This window comes from Engraulis encrasicolus, chromosome 18 (genome assembly GCF_034702125.1).
Source record: "Engraulis encrasicolus isolate BLACKSEA-1 chromosome 18, IST_EnEncr_1.0, whole genome shotgun sequence".
Lineage (NCBI taxonomy): Eukaryota > Metazoa > Chordata > Actinopteri > Clupeiformes > Engraulidae > Engraulis > Engraulis encrasicolus.
This window is the reverse complement of record NC_085874.1, coordinates 47,464,564-47,487,691: the sequence shown is the minus strand read 5'-3', so window position 1 is coordinate 47,487,691 and position 23,128 is coordinate 47,464,564. Positions and strand designations below refer to the sequence as shown.

General features: G+C 44.2%; 1 protein-coding gene across 1 annotated transcript; it reads left to right on the top strand.

Annotated features, from left to right (window-relative positions):
- Positions 1-5,353: 5,353 nt before the first annotated feature.
- rsph3 (radial spoke head 3) lies at positions 5,354-22,543 on the top strand. Its single transcript, XM_063223769.1, has 9 exons — positions 5,354-5,597; positions 5,753-5,840; positions 6,389-6,530; positions 7,111-7,256; positions 8,737-8,940; positions 16,419-16,581; positions 18,799-18,885; positions 20,293-20,356; positions 22,325-22,543. Exons 1-8 carry the CDS (start codon positions 5,485-5,487, stop codon positions 20,349-20,351), a joined length of 1,002 nt encoding a protein of 333 aa, XP_063079839.1. The 5' UTR covers positions 5,354-5,484; the 3' UTR covers positions 20,352-20,356; positions 22,325-22,543.
- The last annotated feature ends 585 nt before the right edge of the window (positions 22,544-23,128 follow it).

Genomic DNA, 23,128 nt, shown 5'->3' with positions numbered 1-23,128 from the left:
AGGTGGTACATCCATTGAAACTTTAGTCCCTTTGTTGTGCACTTAATTAAAAGAAGAAAATAATCACATCTGCTCTGGTGTCTTCTCTCGATTTATAATTGGTGGGACTAATGGTAATGATACACTGGGGAACTTTTTGAGCAATGTTGCAGGGCAACATCAGGATTGGCTATACATTTTCTGATGAAAGGGACAAAAAAAGTTGTCTGCTGCTAATCCAATTTCTCCTAATAAAAACATTGTATGATAAACACTCTAAACAGGATCCTATAGTATCATTGCCCAGACAGATTGCTCAGAAAGCTGCTCTGTGTATCATCACCTTAAGGGACTATTTAAAAATATCTTGATCTTGCGGCATGTTTTTGTCTGGCCTGGCTATCGCGACTGCAAGTCTGTTCAAGATTTGGTCTGGCTAACTAGTGCTGTTTGTTTGTAAGTTTGTATTGCTTGTACAGTATGTCTGTGTTTGCATTGCCCGCAAAGTTTTATAAGGGCAATAAAGTAAAAAGAAAAACCTAAACAAACAAACAAACAAACAAACAAAACTAAATGTTATCTCTTCCAGTCCAAAATATGCATTACTTTCTGATATGTAACTCAAACAGATAGTAAGGATGTTGGTTTTGCTCAGTCTTAACAAGGACTCGCTGTAGGCCAAGAACAACCTGTATATAGGCCTGACAGGACACTTGTATAACATGTGCTGCATGACATACAGTGAGTCCAATATGTATTTGATCCCTTGCTGATTTTGCCGGTTTGCCCACTAATAAAGACATGATCTGTCTATAAATTTATGATAATATGTATTCAAACATGGACAGACAGAATATCAAAAAGAAATTCCAGAAAATAACTTAAAATAATATATTTTAATTTATTTGTTTTTAATTTAGGCCAATAAGTATTTGACCCCTCTAGCTAAAGAAGATAAAGTGCTTTGTGGCAAAGCCCTAGTTGTCTAGCACTGAGGTTAGATGCTTCTTTTAGTTAATGACAATGTTTGTGCATATAGTAGAAAATATTTTTGCCCATTTTTCTTTGCACATTATCTCTAAAACATTAATAGTTTGTGGCTGTAGCTTGGCAAATGGGAGGTTCGGTTCTCTCCATAGAATTACTATAGGGTTAATATTTGGAGACTGTCTAGGCCACTTCACGACTTTAATATGCTTCTTATTGAGCCACTCCTTCGTTGCTTTGACTTGATGTTGTGTATTATTGTCATGTTGGGAGATCCAAAAATGGCCCACCCTTCAGTGTAGTGGTGGAGGGAAGGACGTTTGCACTCAGGATTGCACATCACATGTCTCCCTCCATCCATTCATTGATGATGTGAAGTTGTCCTGTGTTTTGGCCACACACACACCCTCAAACCATAATGATACCACTTTCATGCATGATGGTGAGGAGGGTGTTCTTGGGATCATAGACAGCGGTACTCTTTCTCAAAACACATTGAATTGTGATAATGCCAAACAGCTTGATTTTGGTTTCATCTGACTACAGCACCTCCTTATCATATCCTAAACCAGTCTGATGTCCGTTGGCAAACCTCAAGTGGGACTGCGCAGGTTCCTTCTGAAGTAGAGGTACCATGTGTGCACTACAGGATTTTAAACCTCTGTGGCATTAAGTGTTACCAGTAGTTTTCTCAGTGATTTTGGTCCCAGTAGCTTTGATATGATTGCCTAGTTCATCCCGTACAGCTATAGGATGATTTCTTTCTGTTCTCATGATTATCAAATCCCTACAAAAGGTCAAATCTTGTATAGAACCCCAGACAGGCTGATGGATAGTCATTTTGTATTCCTCACATTTTGGAAGAAATGCATCAACAGCTGGGTCATTAATACCCAGTCTCTTTCTTGTGGCTTTGCAGCCCATTTAATCTTTGTTCAGGTCTAAAATCGTGTCCCTGATATCATTTGACCACTCTTTGGTCTTTCCCATGCTGGTGAGGTTGGAGTGTGACTGATTCATTCATACTATGGACTGATTCTGCTGATTCAATGTGTCTTTTATGCATGTTAGTATGTACAGGTGTTTTTAATTCAGAGGACAAGTTGATCGGAAGTGCCCATCTGGTCTGTGGGCCCGGAACTGTAATCAGTTGGCAGGGGATCAAATACTTATTTTGCTCGATGAAATGGAAATAAATTAATATATATTCTCTTCAGTTAATTTCTGGATTTTCTTTTTGATATTCTGTCTCTCCATATTAGAATACATATTATCATAACATTTATTGACTGATCGTGTCTTTGTTAGTAGGCAAACCAACAAAATCAGCAAGGGATCAAATACATATTGGACTCACTGTACATTTTCTGCTGGGAGGAAGTTGGTTAGAAAGGTGGTTAGAAATGATTGCTGAAAGAGAAAAATTCAGCACGCGAATACTGTTGCGAATACTGTAGTGTTCCAAGTCAATTCATCTCTTAGAAAAAAATACGTAAAGGCCTAGATCTTCTATTTCCCCTCGGGGATTAATAAAATAAAGTAAAGTCTACGTCTAAGATATTGCTACTCTGATGATTGTGTTTAAATGTCAATTTGATAGCACACATGAGGCCAACGGTCTTGACCTATATTGCTGCTTCTGTTTGAGCTGTTGTATAACTTGTGCGTGGCACACATAGCAGTGTATGAGGAAGTTGGTTAGAGAGAAGGGAAGTGTAGCCCACGAGTCTGTGGGTCTCCAAGGCACCAAACTTGCCGGGTGAAGAAATTTCTCTCCAACCTCCCATCTGCACCATAGGCAGGGCAGCTGGCAGCTTTGGCGGGGCCAGGGACAAAGACATCTGAAAGGGCCCCTCACCCAATGCAGATTATGCAATGGTGTCCTATTTATGGGGCTCCTCCTGATCCCTGGGCCCAGGCCAACTGGCCCCTTTGTTCCCCACCGGCACCTTCCCTGACTAAACAGGCCTAGTGCATGTAGACAGAAACATCCATTATGAAACATCTGTCTGTCTAAGCATGCAGGTCCTACTGTGAAATGGCAAGCTATAGGCTATGTAACACACTTATTACAGCCTAATTTGCAGTTGTTGACAGCGATTACTGTTGCAATCAGCCAGACATTCTCTGTCACTGCACAGAGAGAGACTATTTATAGATAGCATGAAGAGGATGCTTGCTGACAGTGTGGAAAAGTCAATATCCTCCTCCTCACACTGTGAATAGAATGCCATCTGTCAAATACAAATGTCAGAACATGTTTGTTTTTGCGGCTTTGTTTATTTAGCTATGTAAGCCTATGTGTCTTGCATTTGGAGACAAATGTGTAGGCCTAGTGTGTACGTTTGTTTGTTGGGTGGTTGCTTTTCCTGTGCTTGGGGGCTGTTATGGTCTTTAAGAAAACCTAACCTAATGCCAGACATCGTCTGGAATAGCCTATTTTGCTTAATTAATGAAGTTTAAAAGTTTTAAGAGTGCAAGTGCTATTTAGCATTGCCTCCTAACCTCAACAAATTTCACTTGACAGTCAAGTCGGGGGTTGTTGTAGACCAGATGCCAATAGGCCTAGTTGCTTCCAATGACTAGTCAGTCACAAATTCTCTGCAGGGCCGAATTAAAGCATATGAGACTAGCTTACTGAACATTTCATCTGTTGTGTTGAGTTCAGTTGGTATAGGCTACAGGGGGTCTGGTTCTCTGCTGTAGGCCTAGTTCATGGTAGCCTATTTCATTTGTCATAACTATGTCGTAAACAAAAGCAGCAGAAAATGTTGCCTGTATAAAATGACTACGGAGTGTGCATATTCTTAGATTAAAAGCAAGCAAACATCCATCAAATAACACATTCCATCACCACAAGAACTGTGAAAACATGGCCTGACTCCTGAGGGAGCCACACAGCTACTGCAGGACTGCTTTCACACAACCTGTTGGGACGTTTTTGAAAATCCAGATCTATATGTGTTTACGGACAGTGTGATATGTTACATCAAGCACTGTGTAGATACTGTAACAGTTGATAAACACATACGAGTCTACCCTAACCAGAAGCCCTGGATGTCTAAAGAGGTCAGGCTGCTGCTGAAAGAAAGGGACACTGCTTTCAGATCAGGGGATACCTCTCAGTACAGCACGTTCCAAACTCAAGAGTGGCATACGTAAGGCCAAGGCTGAACGTGGAAAGCAACAACAGCAGGCAGGTGTGCCAGGGAATACAGCACATCACCAGCTATAAGAACAGAGCTGGGGGTGCCGAAGGTGATGTTTCGCTGGCAGAGGAGCTAAATCACTTCTTCACTCGTTCTGAGGCAATTCAACCAGAGGAAGGAAGGCAACTCCCTACAGCTGACCACACCATCGTCTTTGCAGTGGAGGAGCAGGAGGTGAGGAACATACTGCGGGCCATCAATGGTACATGGGAAAGCCATGGCCTAGTGGTTAGAGAGTTAGCCTTTCAATCTAGGGGTTGCCGGTTCAAATCCTCACTGACCTCTCCCTACATCTCCATCCATGGCTGAAGTGCCCTTGAGCAAGGCACCTACCCTACATTGCTCCTGGGACTGTAACCAATACCCTGAAAAATAATAACTGTACGTCGCTTTGAATAAATGAAAGCGTCAACTAAGTGCAATGTAATGTAATGTAATCAACCCAAGAAATGCACCCGGGCCCGATGGCATCTGTGGGCGTGTGCTAAAAGACTGTGCAGACCAGCTGGCGGGGGTCTTTACAAAGATCTTCAACCAGTCCCTCTCCCAGTGCACTGTACCATCCTGTCTTAAGTCCACCATTCCCCTTGCTGAAGAAGACCAACATCACCTCCCTCAAAGACTATAAACCAGTAGCACTCACTCCTGTGGTCATGAAGTGCTTTGAGAAACTGGTACGAAAGCACATCCTGTGCTTCAACCCCCCCCCCCCCCCCCCCCCCCCCCGCCCGTCTGGCAAGAGATACAGGTCCATGAAAAGCAGGACAAGCAGACTGAAAAACAGTTTCTACCCAGTGGCCATTACAGAACAGTTCAAAAGCATAGGTTTTTTTTTCTTTCAAAAATACATTGGCCTATAGGCCTACCATTCTTTTTATTCCATTTTTATTTTATTTTATTTATTTTTTCTTCAACAAGGAATGCCCAATTGTAGGGGCCTATTGTAGGATAGGCCTATTGTTTCTGACCTTCTGCCAGTTTGATTTCTCTTCGATACTCTACTTGCAGAAAAAGACACGCTACATCTCTGAATTGTGTACGTAAGAGCACTTTCTGAGGAAAAGCATGGAAATTAAGAAATAATAATTATTTTAAAAAAAAACCTGCATGTAGCGCGCCGCGGCGGCTGAAGACAATAAACAGGAAGTGCTCAGTCGCGTGTAGCGGTCCTAGTTACTGTTGCTAGGGAACATGTCAACAACCCTTGCAGTGTCAGTGTGGCGCTAATGGAAATCTCCTACACAACACTGCCACATCATTTGCGTTTACATGCAATTTCATTGTCGTCGATATACCACATCTGAACGGCATGGCGTCGGTTATACACTCTCAAAAGGGGAGCTCTAATGACAGATACACTTTCTCCAGTCGCCCTCGTCCTGTTCAGAACCGGACAAAGTACAGGCAACGTCTTGCTAACGAGTAAGCTATATGTGTTTGATGATACTATGCATGTTGAAAGCGCTAGTAGTGCATGTAAATACACAATTACAGAACGGCAATCTAATTTCTAAGTTTATAAGGCTATTTTACTGGTCTTAATCGGTGCGATAATTTCTTGTGGTTGTTTGATACAGGGAGGATGAGCCACCTAATTATGGAAACATCATGTACGACCGTCGGGTGGTCAGGGGGAATACGTATGCCCAGCACGTTTTGCCATTGGTTAGTTATTTGTATGTTTTACCACCATACCTCACCACTAGTATTAACTTCAACTAGGTTGCTGAGACATGTTATTTCTCCTTTTCCCCATAATTTGTGATGATGACAGAGACGGGTTGCCACCTTTCAGAAATGAAAATAAGGGACACTTGATTGTTGCGCGGGGTGTGGGGGCCCTCCCCCAGAAAAAAAAGTATTTTTCTGATGCAATTTCCTGCATTTTAACCAAATTGTGGTATTCATGGAAATAAGGAACTTTAAGGAAAAATAAGGAAAAAGTTTTACTTCCAAATAAGGGACGATTCTGTAATTTAACTGACGGGTGGCAACCCTATGACAGAGAATGACACTGAATTTGATCAGAAATCCTCACAAATTATGGAGTAAGGAATAGGCTGTCATGCTGACAGTGTGTAAGAGGGCCTAAGGCGGGGTAATTTGCGGGATGCTGTGCAGCTCATGTTTTTGAAGGTGTCATGTTTTCCCCCCATGCCATGCCACTATAATTTTTGGTTTTCTTTGCTCCGTTGGACCCCATGGAAAGATAGAATGTCCAGCCAGACCCAGTGGATCTCCAGCGGCAGCAGGAGGCTCGGAGAGGGGTCCTGGCTCGCAAGCGGGCCAAAGAGCACTTCCGGCCCAGAACCCCCCAGCCAGTGGAGGGAAGGAAGAACATAGATGTCCAGACAGGTAGCAAATGTCGCATAATGTCACATAATTGCATGTCACATGATTGGGTAGCCTAACCCATTTTATGAACTCATAAACTGTTATAAACACATTCATAAATAGCTATAATGTATTCATAAAGTTTGGCAATGGTTTACTCTAGCATTCACAACTAGTTGTACGTACAGTATGACCACACTTCTAAGGCTTTGTGGAAGTATCAATCTAATATGTTATACCTTTATAATGTTAGTGATATAGTGCACTAGGAATCTTAATGTGGCGGTGGTGGCTGGTAGATGAGCAGTTTAGCAACCAGAAGGTTGCAGGTTCGAGCCCCGCTCTGCCTGACTCCAGCAGTCCTTGAGCAAGTTGCTCCTGGGGCAGCCACTGCCACTGGTATGTGAGTGTGAATGGGTGAATGTGAGGCATATAATGCAAGGCGCTTTGATTGCTATATAAATGCAGTCAATTTACCATTCAGTGACCTCTTGATATACTGGTCACAAGTTGAGGTGTGTGTGTGTGTGTGTGTGTGTGTGTGTGTGTGTGTGTGTGTGTGTGTGTGTGTGTGTGTGTGTGTGTGTACACTACACTACAGAGTTGTATCTGGAGGAGCTGTGTGATCGGGCGCCAGAGACCAGTGTGGAGTGCCAGACAGATGCCTTCCTGGACAAGCCAGCCACACCCCTCTTCATCCCAGCCAAGACTGGCAAGGATGTAGCCACACAGATTCAGGAGGGAGAGGTGTGTGTGTGCGTGCACGCGTGTGTGTGTGCATGTGTAGTCACGTATGCCTGTTTGTTGTCATCACAAACTACAACGATTCTGCATTCGGATCAAAGAAAGTGACAACAATCGGACATTCATGTTAGACATGTGCATTTGTTCCATTTGCTTAAGGGCAGGGCTGAACTGAGGGAGAAATATTATAGGGCTCGGGCTCTTTTGGCTTAACCCTTTAAGACACGCCATTGTAAATTAGCTGTTACCAGAATGGCAATGACCAAGTCGTGTTGTATTACTAAAGGCCCTGTGCACTGTCATAGTAGTGTGTAGTACTATGGTCGTTAACTTTAAATGTCTATTACAGCGTGCCACAGGAGGTACGGCGTGCATTAAGGGGCTACAGGGCCCCCTCATAATTAGCGGCGCAGAACTGACTCACCGGTGGGCCCAGCACCCTTGTGGGCCTCTATTTTCAGTAGGATCCGGATCCGACAGGATAATAGGGTTTTTCACAGGATCCAGGTCCGGTAGGATCTTAAGCAGTTGATCCGGTATCCGGCATGTTACCTAAAAATCAGGGTCTGGTGCATCTCTAGCCTAGGCTTTTCAGTCAGTCTTTCACAACCCCAATGACTGCATGGAGTGAAAGCCCTTTGGAAGCGGCCGTTGCAGGCAGTGTGGCAATAAGCCAATGAGTCTTAAAAATAGTTTGAGCCAACGTAATAAAAAGGGCCCGCGTGTGCGAGTAGACTATATGTTTCAACCCTTTTGTTGGATTCGGTATCCGGTTCCGGATCCGGCAGGATCTTAAGCAGTGGATCCGGTATCCGGCAGGATCCTAAAAATCAGGATCAGGTGCATCTCTATTCAGAAATGTGCAGAAAGATGGCCAGTCCTGCCCTCAGGGAGCCCTAAGGGCGCCTTAAGGGACCCTGGCCTCAGGTAGCTTGCACTAAGAAATACACATCTGTCAAAACATGATGATGATGATGATGATGAGAGGCCTGAGAGATGGAGCCTTTGGAACAATAACTTGGGCTGCGGAAGCACAGCAGCAGGCATAATACAGTACTGCTAAGTGGTGTAACACGTTCAAGTCAACCAAAGTAAAGTAAAAAGCAACTGGGCGCTTATTCATCAAAATTATATGAAAATAAAAGGAACAGGACAGCACTCCAAGTTGTGTTTTATTGCCCGAAAGACGTCTGACAGGCGTTAATACAGTACAGCCAATAAAGCCTAAACTCTCTCTCTCTCTCTTGTTTTCTGTCCCCCCCCCTTCTCTCTCTCTCTCCGTCTCTCGTTTTCTCTCTCTCTCTCTCTCTCTCTCTCTCTCTCTCTCTCTCTCTCCGTCTCTCGTTTTCTCTCTCTCTCTCTATATACATATATATATATCTCTCTCTATCTGTCTTTCTCTATTTCTCTGTCTGTCTGTCTGTCTTTCCCTCTATCTCTCTCTCTCTCTCTCTCTCGTATTCTCTGCTCTATCTCTCTGCAGCTGTTTGACTTTGACATTGAGGTGCAGCCCATGCTGGAGGTGCTGGTGGGTAAGACCATGGAGCAGTCGCTGCTGGAGGTGATGGAGGAGGAGGAGCTGGCCAGCCTGCGGCAGCAGCAGAGGGCCTTCCAGGAGCTGCGCAACGCCGAGCTGGTGGAGGTGCAGCGGCTGGAGGAGCAGGAGAGACGACACCGCCAGGAGAAGGTGAGGAGAGAAGTGGAGAGGAGAGGATAGGGGGATGGAGAGAAGGGGGAGTGGGGAGAGAGAGAGAGAGAGAGAGAGAGAGAGAGAGAGAGAGAGAGAGAGAGAGATAGAGAGAGAGAGAGAGAGAGAGGTGCAGCGGCTGGAGGAGCAGGAGAGACGACACCGCCAGGAGAAGGTGAGGAGAAGAGGAGAGGAGAGGGGGATGGAGAGAAGGGGGAGTGGGGAGAGAGAGAGAGAGAGAGAGAGACAGAGAAAGAGAGAGAGAGAGAGAGAGCTGGTGGAGGTGCAGCGCCTGGAGGAGCAGGAGAGACGACACCGCCAGGGGTGAGGAGAAGAGGAGAGGGGGGTGGAGAGAAGGGGGAGTGGGGAGGGAGAGAGAGAGAGAGAGAGAGAGAGAGAGAGAGAGAGAGAGAGAGAGAGAGAGAGGTGTAGATGCTGGAGGAGCAGGAGAGACGACATTGGCAGGAGAAGGTGAGAAGAGGAGAGGGGGATGGAGAAGGTGAGGAGATGAGGGGGATGGGGAGGAGGGGGGAGAAAGAGAAAGAGAGAGAGAAAGATAGAGAAAGAGAGAGAGAGGTGTAGATGCTGGAGGAGCAGGAGAGACGGCATCGGCAGGAGAAGGTGAGAAGAGGAGAAGGGGGAGTGGGGAGAGAGAGAGAGAGAGAGAGAGAGAGAGAGATAGCGGTGTAGATGCTGGAGGAGCAGGTGAGAAGAAGAGGGGGATGGGGAGGGGGGGGGAGAAAGAGAGAGAGATAGAGAAAGAGAGAGAGAGGTGTAGATGCTGGAGGAGCAGGAGAGACGGCATCGGCAGGAGAAGGTGAGAAGAGGAGAGGGGGATGGAGAGAAGGGGGAGTGGGGAGGGAGAGAGAGAGGGGGGGGGGGGGGGGGGGTGGAGGTCTAACCCCATCGCCATTAGAGGCACCAGGAGAAGGTGAGATAGTGAGGGAGTTGAAGGGATAGGTCAGAGAGAGTGAGGGAGTTGGGGGGATAGGTCAGAGAGAGAGAGAGAAAGAGAGAAGTGCCACCGTATGTGTCTGTGTGTGTGTACATATTATGTGTACGTGCATGTGTGCATGTGTCAGTGTGTGTGTGTGTGTGTGTGTGTGTGTGTGTTTGTGTGTGTGTGTGTGTGTGTGTGTGTGTGTGTGTGTGTGTGTGTTTGTGTGTGTGTGTGGGTGAATGGGTGTGTGAAGAGACACACCAAGAGAGTCCTCTTGCAGCTCCATAAACTTACTTAGGTGAATGAAGGAAGCGAAGGTCAGCACTCTTTAGATTTTTCAGATTGTTTACTAGCCCATTAACATTTCTCTTAAGGGTGCCATCGCCATGACACGGTGAAGAAGGGTGTCTGCCTGAAGCATTTGTGAACGAACATACAAAGAATGAAAAAATCTAAAGAGTGCTGTCCTTTAACTTCCTTTATTCATCTGTTTTCAGTACCCATTTAAAAGCTATGAAGTCACTTTTCAAGCTCCATTAACACAGTGAGGGAGTATTTCAAAGCCTGAGTCCTTGGTTATAGGCCTGTGATAAAGCCCTGTTGCAAGGGCCGGATTAAGATGGCCTGGGGGCCCCTAGGCTACAGGTTGCTTTGAGGCCCCCACAGGGCCAGATTAAGATGGCCTGGGGCCCCCTAGGCTAAAGGTTGCTGTGTGACCCCACAGGGCCGGATTAAGATGACCTTGGGCCCCTAGGCTAAAGGTTGCTGTGTGACCCCACAGGGCCGGATTAAGATGACCTGGGGCCCCTAGGCTACAGGTTGCTGTGTGACCCCACAGGGCCGGATTAAGATGACCTGGGGGCCCAAGGGTACAGGTTGCTGTAGGCAGGGGCGTAGCAGCAAATCGTGGGCCCTATGTACAATCAGCTGCCTTGGACACCCCCCCAGCGAAAGGTCTATAAAATCAGACACGATGTGGTAGGACTGCACGATTATGGAAAAAAATCATAATCACGATTATTTTGGTCAAAAACGTAATCACGATTTTTAATCACTATTATTGATTTTTTGCCGTTTTTAAAAAAATGTATAACAAGATATGAATCAACCAAGAATGAACTATATACGGGGTGAGCAAAATAAAATTAATTGTAATAATTATGTAGAAACACCAGCCTGTCAGTATGTTCTGGCTTCAAGGACGCTCTCAAAAGTAGGTCACTATTGCCACGATTAAATCACAATTTAAATTTTTACTTCGATTTCACTAATTTATCACGATTTTCGATTATTTTCGATTAATTGTGCAGCCCTACGATATGGGCCCCCTATATACATGGGGCCCTGGTAACTCAGTCACACTTTACCCCCCCCTGTAGGACACCCCTTGCTGTAGGCCCCCCTGTACGGCAAATTTTGCAAAACAAATTTACATGGACAGTGTCATGATAACAGATTAGGAATTAAAGATAACATGCCTACCAAATGTACTCAACACAACACATGAACTTTTCAATATTGTATCTTGTCATAATTCTGCAATTTTTCCACTTCAATTAGGGGCCCCCTGGCAGGTTGGGGGCCCCCAGGCTGCCGCCATATCTAGCCTGTGCATTAATCCGGCCCTGCCTGAAGCACATAACGAGTAGTAATGGATTAGTTTGATATGATAGTAATGAAAGCAGCACTCTTACGACCTTTGTCAGTTAGATACCTCCCCACTTCCCCACCGGTCCTGCCTGTTGCACAACAGCATGGGAGAGCAGTAGGCCCAGGCTCTGGGGGTATTACCTAACGCGGTGTAAATCGATGAGTGCTTCTCCTCCATCCTAATTAGCTGTATCGGTCCACAGACCAGTGAGGCTTAATGTTCGAGTAGCCCTTCCTGTCATGAACGCCCGGACAGTCACTCTCATTATCGCATTAAGACCCTTTAACACAGTCCCACTTGTTCTTACATACATATGCAGCAGTCCGTTTCGCCGTCCTTTTCGATCTGGCTTTTTCTATTGAGATTCCCATTTTTCCATATGGATGACATTTGCGGCCATTATTGCCATGGTGTTCTTATTCAACTAGACCCACGCGTCACAGGGTTTCGCAAGGCAAATGCAGAACACAGCTAATAGAGGCTAATAGCTAATAGTACTGCACATAGGCATATGGGTGTGTTATAATCTCTGATTGTAGCTCTTTATTACTGATGGCGGAGGATTTCTGGACTACATCATTTTTCTTCAAATTTCTTTTTTTAATCTATTTTTCAATTTTTTTGAACAATAATAATAATAATAGATCAGTTTTATGTAACGCTTTTCTTGGTACTCAAAGACGCTTTACAGAAAGCACGAGTCAACAGATTTGCTATATGATTTGTAATCCATTCAGCTGACCTTTATGCATTACGCTATGTACTGTATTATGTGCCTAGCCATGCCTATTTTTGTTTAAATTCATAGAAGCTTGATCCATGCAACCCTTGAAAAACATACATACTGTACATAATGACATGATTACTTAAAAATGAAAAAATACAAGTGCACATCTGTCATGATGAAGGGCTAAGTAGGAGCTCTTCCATAAGGATTTCACATTTGAGTCAACCAATGGTGCAAAATATGACTGCAAAGTATGTAATGCAATAATATTACTGCAACGACAGCTTTGTTGGCTATATGCCCCCTTACATGATACCTCCAGTGTCGTGCATAGCAGTACAGCTGGCAGATCTGCCACAATTATGTGCGCTCATTCACACAAGAAGATCCGCATAAGTTAACAGACGAGATCACTGTCGATCTCGCTTACTCTTTCCTGAAAAACATACAACATAAAAACCTTGCTAGGACAAAAGTAGGAAGCCATACAAAGTAACAGATCAAGACATTTTGGTTACGTTATCGAATGAAGGCACGGACCTATTACGTACGTGAGCGTGAAGGGTTACCCCAATTCATAGGGGTTACGTTTCAAGCCCTACCCCTTACCACCCCGTTTGAATGGACGAGGAGTAGGGCTATGGGGTAGGGGTAGGGGTAGAAAAATAGAAATGGGAAAGGCCCTAAGACATGGCTTAAAGGGGTATGCCACTATTTTGGGGCTTAACACAGTTGAAATCGTTGGCCGGTGTTTATAAAGGTGGTAAAGTGTCTTATTTTTCATGTTAAGCGTTGTCTTGCTTTAAGACAAGTTAAAAGAGGGAGTATGTAGCTAAGCTAGTGAAAGTCAATGGATCCGTGTAGCATGCTATCCAATGACTTTCACTAGCTTAGCGACATACTCCCTCTTTTAACTTGTCTTAAAGCAAGACAGCGGCTTACGTGAAAAATAAGACACTTTACCACCTTTATAAACCCCGGCCAACGATTTAAACTGTATTAAGCCCCAAAATAGTGGCATACCCCTTTAAGATGAATTAACACATGTAATGTAAGATGAGGCTCTTTTTTTCTCAGACCTCATTGAGCTTTTTCCCCCTACAAACTATGAATCAAGCGAAAGGGAGTTTTTCCTCACCCCTGATGCCACCAGGGGCCGCATCTGAGCGCCCAAATTCAGTGTGACTATCTATGACTTACGCTAGACCCAGCCACTATGGACCTTACGTCTCTAAGAATCCTGGTCCTAACCTACGTTGACCTTATGACTCTACAATCTCTATCTATCTCTTCTTCCTCTGCCTTCCTGCTATTTCTGCCTCTCCTCTCTACCTCTCCTTTTAAATCCATCTCTAATAATGATGTTGTTTTCCCATTTGTTAAGCACTTTGAGTTACATGCCTTGTATGATACAGTGCTATACAAAAACAATTATTATTATTATTATTAAAATGTATTAGTGTGTAGCCCCTTAATGCACGCCGTACCTCCTGTGGCACGCTGTAATAGACATTGAAAGTTAACTACTATAGTACTACACTACTATGACAGTGCACGGGGCCTTTAGTAATACATTACGACTTGGTCATTGCCATTCTGGTAACAGCTAATAATGCCGTGCCTTAAGGGGTTAAATGCAACTTATTGCATGTTTTTATGTGCTTCAGAGGCTGAGATATTTCGGTTTTTACAGGCTGCGGGCAACTTTTCTTAAAAAGGGCTTAGGCATTCAGCAGCCTTTTTAGCAGGTGCTGTTGGCATCAATTGGTTACAGCAGGGGTCGCCAAACTTTTTTCTCTGGGAGCCACATTATCGTTCCTGACTGTGATAGGGGGCCGGGATCAATCATGTGGGCTGTATACTAGGCCACTGACTGTTATAGCAGTGTTTCCCATACATTGAGGAAACTATGGCGGCCCGCCATAGTTTAAATTTGGCCGCCATAGTTTCCGAAAATGTTTAAAAAAAAAAAAAAAAAATTTTTTTTTTTTTACTTTTTTTTTAATTATTATTATTTTACGATTGCCGTTTTTGTTAAAAACGATTTGAATAACGATTTCCTTCGCATTTTCCTCCTGGAGTAAATACATCCTATAGAGAAAACCACAAGTGCTTGAAAGACAGAGGGATCAAAAGCCTAGTAGCCTAGTTAACTTGGGTTTGGGAGCAATAAAAAAAACCTTCAGAGAAGGGACAGTTGGGATGAGTTTACTAACACTCCCCAGGCTTTGTTTTACAGTTGTAATGAGTTAGGTGACAGGCCTTCATTGACGAGGCAGAGGAGACATCGGGCTACATATAGAAATTAATGTGTAATGAATGTGAATATAGATAAATGTGTAATATGTTGTTCAGCCCTTTTAATGGGAGGAATTTTGAAAAACTGGCCCTGTGACCAGCACCCCTCATGTAGAATGTGTACGCCTATGTGTGTGTGGGGAAAAGGCATAGCCTACCCTCTTAGACCCTTTTTGTTTATGCGTTAACAATTTCACAGTAATCTTAAATTCTTATCTCTGCTCCTTTCATTACATAGACCCCTGCATGTGTATTATGTAGCCTTATTTCTCAAAATATAAATGGCTGAAATGCTTACTGTACTCATTGTTTTGCCATTTTGCATTTACACTGCGCGAATACACCCCCCCCCCCAAAAAAAAGGCCCGCGTGAAAAGACCCCCCCCCCCAAAAAAAAGGCCCGCGTGAAAAGACCCCCCCCCCCGACCAAAAAAAATCCCGGCCCCCATAGTTTCCAAAATTTCTGTGGGAAACACTGTTATAGCCATAATTTCTAGCACAAAATAGTTCATCATTACAAGTGATTTGCAAAAGAAGTGAGTACTTCACATGTTTTTCAATTTGAAATACCACAGCTATTTATTTTATTTTCTAATAACAACCATGTAAAATAGCAAGGAAAGGTTAGAAAAATATGGTGATTGACAGTTTGTAAGTGATACAATAGAAATGGTAGGCCTGTTTATATTACAGTGAGATGAGAAACTACAAGACAGGAAACTTCACTAGGTTAGTGAAAATTAAACTGTAGGAAGGCCTGTTGATAAACAAAATAAAATATTTTAAAAATATATTTCATTCTTATATATCATGATATATCATATCATAATTTTTTTTCTTTGAGGATTGCTTCTTTGGGCCAGTTCAAAGGTGAGATGCAGAGAGGTGGAGGGCCAGTCAAAGGGGGGTGGCGGCCGTATCCGGCCCCCGGGCCTTAAGCGGCGTACACACACAAAGCTGGCTTTTCGCTTGCTCGCCTACTCGCCACTCTTTCATGGAACGTTCGCTGAAAGTTCCCGCGGCTTTAACTGCCAAAGAACAGGCGAGAAGTACCGAACTCTGCATTCCAATTGGTTACTCACTTACTCGCCTCGCTCGAAGATCAAATATTTTCAACTCGGGATCCGCCCACATCGCATCGCTTGTACAGTACTCGCCTACTCGCCTGCGAGTCTCGCTGGAACACATTGACATTCTTTTGAGTTCATTCGCTGAGCGAGTAACTAGCAGCGACGTGTGTGTACGGCCCTTTAGTTTGGGGACCCCTGGGTTACAGTAAGTAACAGATTAAGAGATGGCCATTAGCATTGTGGTTATAGAGGCTCTCCACGGAAGCGTTAAGTCACACAGAAAGCATATTCCTGCCTTTAAACAAAACAGCTGTTTTAAATGCTCAACTGTATGGACACTGACAACTGTGTGTGTGTGTGTGTGTGTGTGTGTGTGTGTGTGTGTGTGTGTGTGTGTGTGTGTGTGTGTGTGTGTGTGTGTGTGTGTGTGTGTGTGTGTGTGTGTGTGCGTGTCTGTGTGTTTGTGTGTGTGTGTGTGTGTCTATGTTTCCCTCTGCATGTGTGCACTTCTCTGTGTGCGTTCATGTGTGTGTTCGCGCGCGCCCGTGTGTGTGTGTCCGTGTGTGTGTGTGCTCGCGTGTGTGTGTGTGTCCATGTGTGTGTGTCCATGTGTGTGTGTGTGTGTCCACGTGTGTGGGTGTGTGTCCACATGTGTGTGTGTGTGTTCGTGTGTGTGTGTGCGTATGCGTACGCGTGTGTGTTTGTGTCCGTATGTGTGTGTGTGTGTCCATGTGTGTGTGTGTGTCCGCGCGTGTGTGTCCGCGCGCGCACGCGTGTGTGTATGTGTCTCAGGACCGGCGTCTGCGTCAGCAGCAGGAGGTGCTAGACCACCAGCGGGAGGTGGCGGAGAAGGTGGCGGCCAGGGCCTTCGCCCAGCAGTACCTCACCGACCTGCTGCCCTCCGTCTTCACCTCCCTCCGGGAGCACGGCTTCTTCTACGACCCCGTGGAGAGAGGTCAGTGGTGTTAGTGGGGATTTTTAAAGTGGGGGTACGCAATTTTTAACGTGTGTGTGTGTGTGTGTCCATGTGTGTGTGTGCCCACGTGTGTGTCCGTGTGTGTGTGTCCGCGCGTGTGTCACCTCCCTCAGGGAGCACGGCTTCTTCTACGACCCCGTGGAGAGAGGTGCACTATGGGGGACAGTAGGGACTGGGAAGACGGGGGGGGGGCAAAGGAGTCGGGTTGTCCCGGGCCAAGGGAAAAAGGGGTTTCCAGGGAGAGAGGGGGTGCCCGTGTATATTGGGTTTGGGTGTCTTCTACGACCCCGTGGATAGAGGTCAGTGGTGTTAGTGGGGTTTTTTAAAGTGGGGGTACGCGATTTTTAATTTATCATTTATCATTTAATTTACTTATCATGTCAAACCCCCCCAACTGTCCTTAATCTACCGTCATTGCTTCTCCGTTTTCAACTGTTTGGTCAATCACCTGCAATATTGCTATGTGCTCATTCCCTTTTGTATTCCAACATGGGCAGAAGATTAAAAAAAAAATATCTCACTTCAGGAGAAGTGGGTGGACTGCGTACCCCCGCGTACCGCGCCCACTACACCCCTGGGTGCGCTATGGGGGACAGCAGGGACAGGGAAGACGGGGGGGCAAAGGTGTCGGGTTGTCCCGGGCCCAGGGAAAAAGGGGTTTCCAGGGAGAGAGGGGGTGCCCGTGTGTATTGGGTTGGGGTGTATGGCTGTTTATATTTGTTGGGGGGGCTTTTTATTGCCTTTATTTTGACAGGATAGTGAAGGTAGTGACAGGAAGTGAGTGGGGAGAGAGAGATGGGGAAGGGTCGGCAAAGGACCCGGGCCAGGAGTCGAACCCGGGTCGACCGCAGTGTAAACGAGTGCCCTACCATTTGCGCCACGCACGGTAGGGCCGTGTGTATGTGTGTTTATTTGCTCAGCTGTACCTCACCGATCTGCTACCAGAGCAGACCCTCTACGACCCTATGGAGCAGAAGTTCTCAACCTTCAACACCCCCTTAACCTCATCAAAAAGCTGCCGATGCCCCCCTTAGTATTGTAAAATAAATAGACTAATGACACCCCCCCCCACACACACCCACACACACACCCCATGGGAAGTAAGCCCCGCCCCCACCCAGTTGTATACTTCTCGACGCCCCCCTACCTAGGGTTCCCCAACGACCCCTGGGGGGCTGCAGCACCCCCGTTGGGAAACACTACTGTGGGGAGAGGTGCGCTGGGTGGTGGGATGGAGAGGGGATACTTCCATTGCCCTGTGAAGAGAGGTGAACTGCCCTGGGTTACATAACATGCAGGCTCAGTGCCTGATTCCTGGCTTGGCAGAGCTTGTCTGAATCTCTGCTGAAAATCTGCTGAATCTCAGCTTTCCGACTAATGTATTCATTACTCATTGGAACCCCCCCCCCTTTTTTTTTTTTGTATCAAGTCAACAAATACACATTTAAAATGTGTTTTCCAATGCATAATTCAGTACCAACAACTGAATGAATTTAAACTGAATGTATATCATTCACAATGCATTAGGGATACAAACGATTAATAGATTAATCGGCTTTAATCAATTAATGACTGAATTTGCATCCCTATAATGCATGCATAATTTGCAGCCCTACAATGCATGCATGTACATTAACCCATTTTAGCATAAGCCCTTTTTATGAAAAGGTGCCTTCTCCCTATTAAAACCTAAATATCTCGGCCTCTGAAGCACATAAAAACATGAAATAAGTTGCATTTAAAAGCTAGAACCTTCATTTCGCACCAGAATGTGTTCATTATTCAGCTCTAACATGCCCACATTTTTAATAAACAGCTCAAATCTGAAGAACCTGAATGCAGCGTATATGTCGCTCCAGGACAAAATGGGAAGGGAGGAAGGAAGGAAGGAACTGTACTCAATTGGCTGAGTGATAAAAGTTAAAATTGGGGCAGCCGTGACCTAGTGGTAAGAGAGTTGGTCTTTCAATCTAGGGGTTGCAGGTTCGAATCCCCCCTGAAATCTCCCTACATCCACATCCATGGCTGAAGTGCCCTTGAGCAAGGTACCTAACCCCACATTGCTCCAGGGACTGTAACCAATGCCCTGACAAATAATAACTGTAAGTCGCTTTGAATAAATGAAAGCGTCAGCTAAGCGTAATGTAATGTAATAATAATGTAATGTAATGTAATAAAATGTGTGTGTTGGGGTAGATCTGGAGACCTGCTTCCTGCCGTGGCTAATGGACCAGATGTCAGAGGACCTGGAGAAACGCGCCGCCTGCAGGACTCTTCTGGACAGTAAGCGCATTTAATTTAAACAAACGGGGACAGCATGTGTTAATATAATGTATAACTTTTGAAGGAGGTAATGAACGCACACCAGAGGTTTCGAGGTGCATGTAGCGGGTGCAAGATCAATTTTGTAGAAGAAGATACAGCACACTCTTGTCCATCGTGCTGCAATTTATTTACAAAACAACGTTTCGGCCCGTCTGGCCTTTCTCAAGTTCTCTAGACGGGCCGAAACGTTGTTTTGTAAATAAATTGCAGCACGATGGACAAGAGTGTGCGGTATCTTCTTCTACAATATAATGTATAAAACATTTAAAAATGCAAATAATATAAATTCAAGTCAACTTCATGTAACCATTTTTGTACTCAACAAGGTAATATACTGTATATATATTGGACTTTAGACTGTAGGCAAATGTCCATCTTTAGTCCCTAGTGTGATGAAGTGGTCCACACACTGGTCATTAGCTCAATATTGACTTTATTTCATTTTTTTAATAAAAGTTTGAAGATTTTTTTGGAGCTAATGTCCAGTATGTGTGAACCACTTCATCACACTGTCTACCACTTTTCTCTGGCACCTGGATAACTGCTTTATGGATGTGCACACCCCAACCTCCAAAAACATCTTTAGTCCCTAGAAAAGTTGATGGTCACTAGACATACAAAAATGTATGTTAATTCACACCAAATAAACTGTAGAGGACGTTAAATTAACTCTCTAAGTTAAAAACATAGCGCTTTGTTTCCAAATGTGACCTTTATGGAACTGCTGCTACAAAGTCTTCAGAATGGACCACTGCAAGACTCTCATGCCATCTACAGATATTATGCTGTATGCACAACAGGCATGCTGAACTACAGCACACGATGGGTACATGCCATTTCCTGAACTCCTGTCCTCTACTTGTGCTTGTGGCCTTGCGCTTTGCTGACACCCCTTCTCCATGGAGAAAACATTCATGGTTCCCCTGCTGCCAGCCCTAAGCACAGCAACTTTTGGGGGACTTCTACTCATTCAACATACCGATTGCAAAGCAGAAAAGGACTTTTGTATTGCGCTTTCTCAAGATATTGAATTAAAAATTGTCACTGACGCGTAGCGACATCATCACGCGGCCACAAGCGCAAGGGTGGACGACGGGAGTTCATATAATGGAATGGACCCAATGACATGCATTACATGGGGTTTTAGCACCATCTGGTGGTTTTTTTTGGAGAAACATGAGTAAATGGAACTGCTCCTGAGGTGTGAGTCCCGTGTGTGTATGCATGAGCTGTAGAATTCACTGATGAATTCTTTGAATCCTTCCCATGTGTTGCGTTGCTAATCACTCCACGTGTTCCTTTCATCCCTCCATCTTCTCTCTCTTCTCCTCCTCTTCTCCTCCTCTCTTCCTTTCCACCTCTCAGTGCTCATCAGAGATGTGGCTCAACAGAGGCTGGACCGTTTTCAGAACGTCATCAACTGAGCGGCGTAGTAAGTGAGTAGCAAGCTCAAGTTAAAATTCATTGTCATTCTGTTGGAACTACAGTACGATCAGAGATTCTGTAAGTATATATCTCTCTACTCTCTCTGGTACGATAGTGCTACATGGCTTCATGGATGGCGTACCGTATATAGCTCACCAGCTTTGAACCATTTAATAGTCTGAAAGGTAGAGTCATTTTGTTTAGTGGTTTATGTAGTTTATGTAGTTTATGCAGCCCGCTGCAGTTTTTGTTTAATAGCTAAGTAGCTTATGTAGTTTATGCAGCCTGCTGTAGTTTTTGTCTAGTAGCTAAGTAGTTTATGCAGCCCGCTCACCAATGTTATCTTTTTCATGAGGATATTCCACCACCATTAATTTCTAGTATTCATTATGAATAGAAAATTACACATTTCATACATAAAACGGTGACTCTTCTGTTTTCCACCATTTTTAATTTACTGTAATAAATATCTTCAGCTGCAAAACTTACTGTGCTTAGGTCAGACTAGTAATATTATTTTATTACCCAATATGTAGTCACTGTGGCCTAGTGGTTAAGGAGATGGGCTTTAGAGCAGGTTTGAATCCCACCCTAACTAATACCCTGTAAAATAACTAAGTCGCTTTGGATAAAAGCGTCAGCGAAATGTAATGCAATGTAATATTTATGAAAAGGTCAAATTCGCACATGGGCAGCATTTTTGTAATGCCTACCCTTGCCACATATACTCTACTGCAGGGGTATTCAATTAAATGTCAACGAGGGCCAGTTTTTCAAATTCCTCCCAGTAAAGGGGCCGAACTATACGTATGTATTATGGTTGCTGAAAAAAATGTGGGAGACTTCATTGAAGTGGAGGGTCTGGGGGTCCTACCCCAGAAAGTGTTGCAGTTCTTAGATGTAATTTCCTGCATTTTAAAGTCCCGTGTCCTATTTCAGCACGATAATGGAACCCATACTTTTATCTCTAAATTCCAAAAAACGATTCTGTATTTCAAGGGGCTTGTGGGGTGCCAGAACCTTGCTGTCCAAGGGCCGCATCTGGCCCCAGGGCCGCCATTTGAATAGCGCTGTTCTACTGTATACACCACTCCAGCTTTAGGTTTTGTAAGAACATTTGTATACACATGCAAAACTCAAGTGCATTGCTGAGTTCATATAGTGCCATTTTGTGTCTGAATAACAACGGACGGCATTGCTCCAAAATGAAAAATTGACGGTTCCTCAAAGCAACTTCAGTTGGATCATGGGGGAACCTTGAGTTCTCAGAGGAACCCTAAAAGTTATCTGAAAAACATAATGACAATGGTGACAATCGAAAGGTTCCTCCAAGAACCTTTGGGTTCCTGGGTTCCCCGAAGAGAACCTTGGGGTATTCCCAAGACCCAAATTATCACATGCAGGTTTCTTTGAACAAACTGATGAACGAGTTCTGTTTCATGCCTTTTATCATATAATATTATGTTTTTATTTTAATATTTGGTAACACCGTTGCCTTTTTTCTGTCATAATCTCTCTCATCATCCAAGTGTGTTGATTTCACTGCCTTAATATTTCCTTTTTGCTCATGTGTGTTGAATGTGCATTAATCAGTTCCCCTCAACTACCTGTCTGCACGCACAAGGCTTTCAGTGCAATTCAGCAGTTCAACTCAGCTCACTAAATATTTCATCCTGAATTTTCATTCCTAATTTAAGATGTGCACACAAGAATGTTAAGATGAGCCTGGCAGTCCCCTCACTTAATCTATGCCAGTGTTGCAGTTAGTATGGTGCTTCAGACTGAAAGTAAAGTGAGATTAACATCATTGTCTCTCTCATGTTTTGTGATTATGTAATGGAGTTTATTTAAATGATTTTAGCGTTTACCTAGTGTTAATTATTGCTAATATAAACAGCAGGTTTGTAGAAAGCTGAGATTGGAGAGAGACGTGCCATGATGTGGTATTTATTTATTGTTCTTGTCTTTACAGGATATGACCAGCTGGGGGTGCCGCTGCGCTAAAACAGAAGGACAGAAACGCCTGGAGATTTTTTTTAATGAAGCACTAAATATGATTATTAAAAATTGTGACAGCAAGCAACAATAAAATATAACGTCTACATCATAATTTAAAATTGAATTATTCCATTGATAGGCTATAGTAATTACATGAATAAAAACAGTTGTGTAAAGTGTGACAAACAGACTTGATTTTGCTGATTTATTGAGCATTCATCCAGAGTGTTACAGAAACATCTAGCCTACAGGTCAAATATGGTTCATTTAAGGAACATGCATATTCATAAACGTTGTAAGAGTAAATGCGCCAGGATTATGACACGGTGTTTAAAGGAAACGTGGCTGGCCATGTTTGAGCTCGAGGTCCGAGCCACACTGTAATTAAAGTGTAGTGCATAATGGCAAACACACTACTTATTGTTATCTTTAAATAGCAGGCTTAAGTAATGGTGAACACTTAACCCTTTTTGTTTTGGCAACGGTTTGGTTTTAGTTGTTGTGCCGTGCGTAAAGGGTGCGTCATTCAGCATTTGTATATCGCTTTGTTTCTTTCTATTCCTGTTTAATCATCCCTCTGTTACTGTTTAACTTTTCCTAGCTCACCACACCACATGTCAGGCCAGCGTACTGGCGACTCCCGAACCTGATGCGCATTGCGCGCAGGTTAGCACCGCGCCTGTTCAACGGTAGACTACTTCTCGACTATATACTACTCTATTTTAATCCTGAGCGACGATTGGTTGGTGCACAATGATGAAACCGCCGCCCAACCTGT

Coding starts and splice junctions, on each gene's coding strand:
- rsph3 (XM_063223769.1), top strand. CDS start 5,485: ATGGCGTCGGTTATACACTCTCAAAAGGGGAGCTCTAATGACAGATAC. Junction 6,531..7,110: donor GAACATAGATGTCCAGACAG/GTAGCAAATGTC, acceptor ACTACACTACAG/AGTTGTATCTGGAGGAGCTG. Junction 8,941..16,418: donor GACGACACCGCCAGGAGAAG/GTGAGGAGAGAA, acceptor TATGTGTCTCAG/GACCGGCGTCTGCGTCAGCA.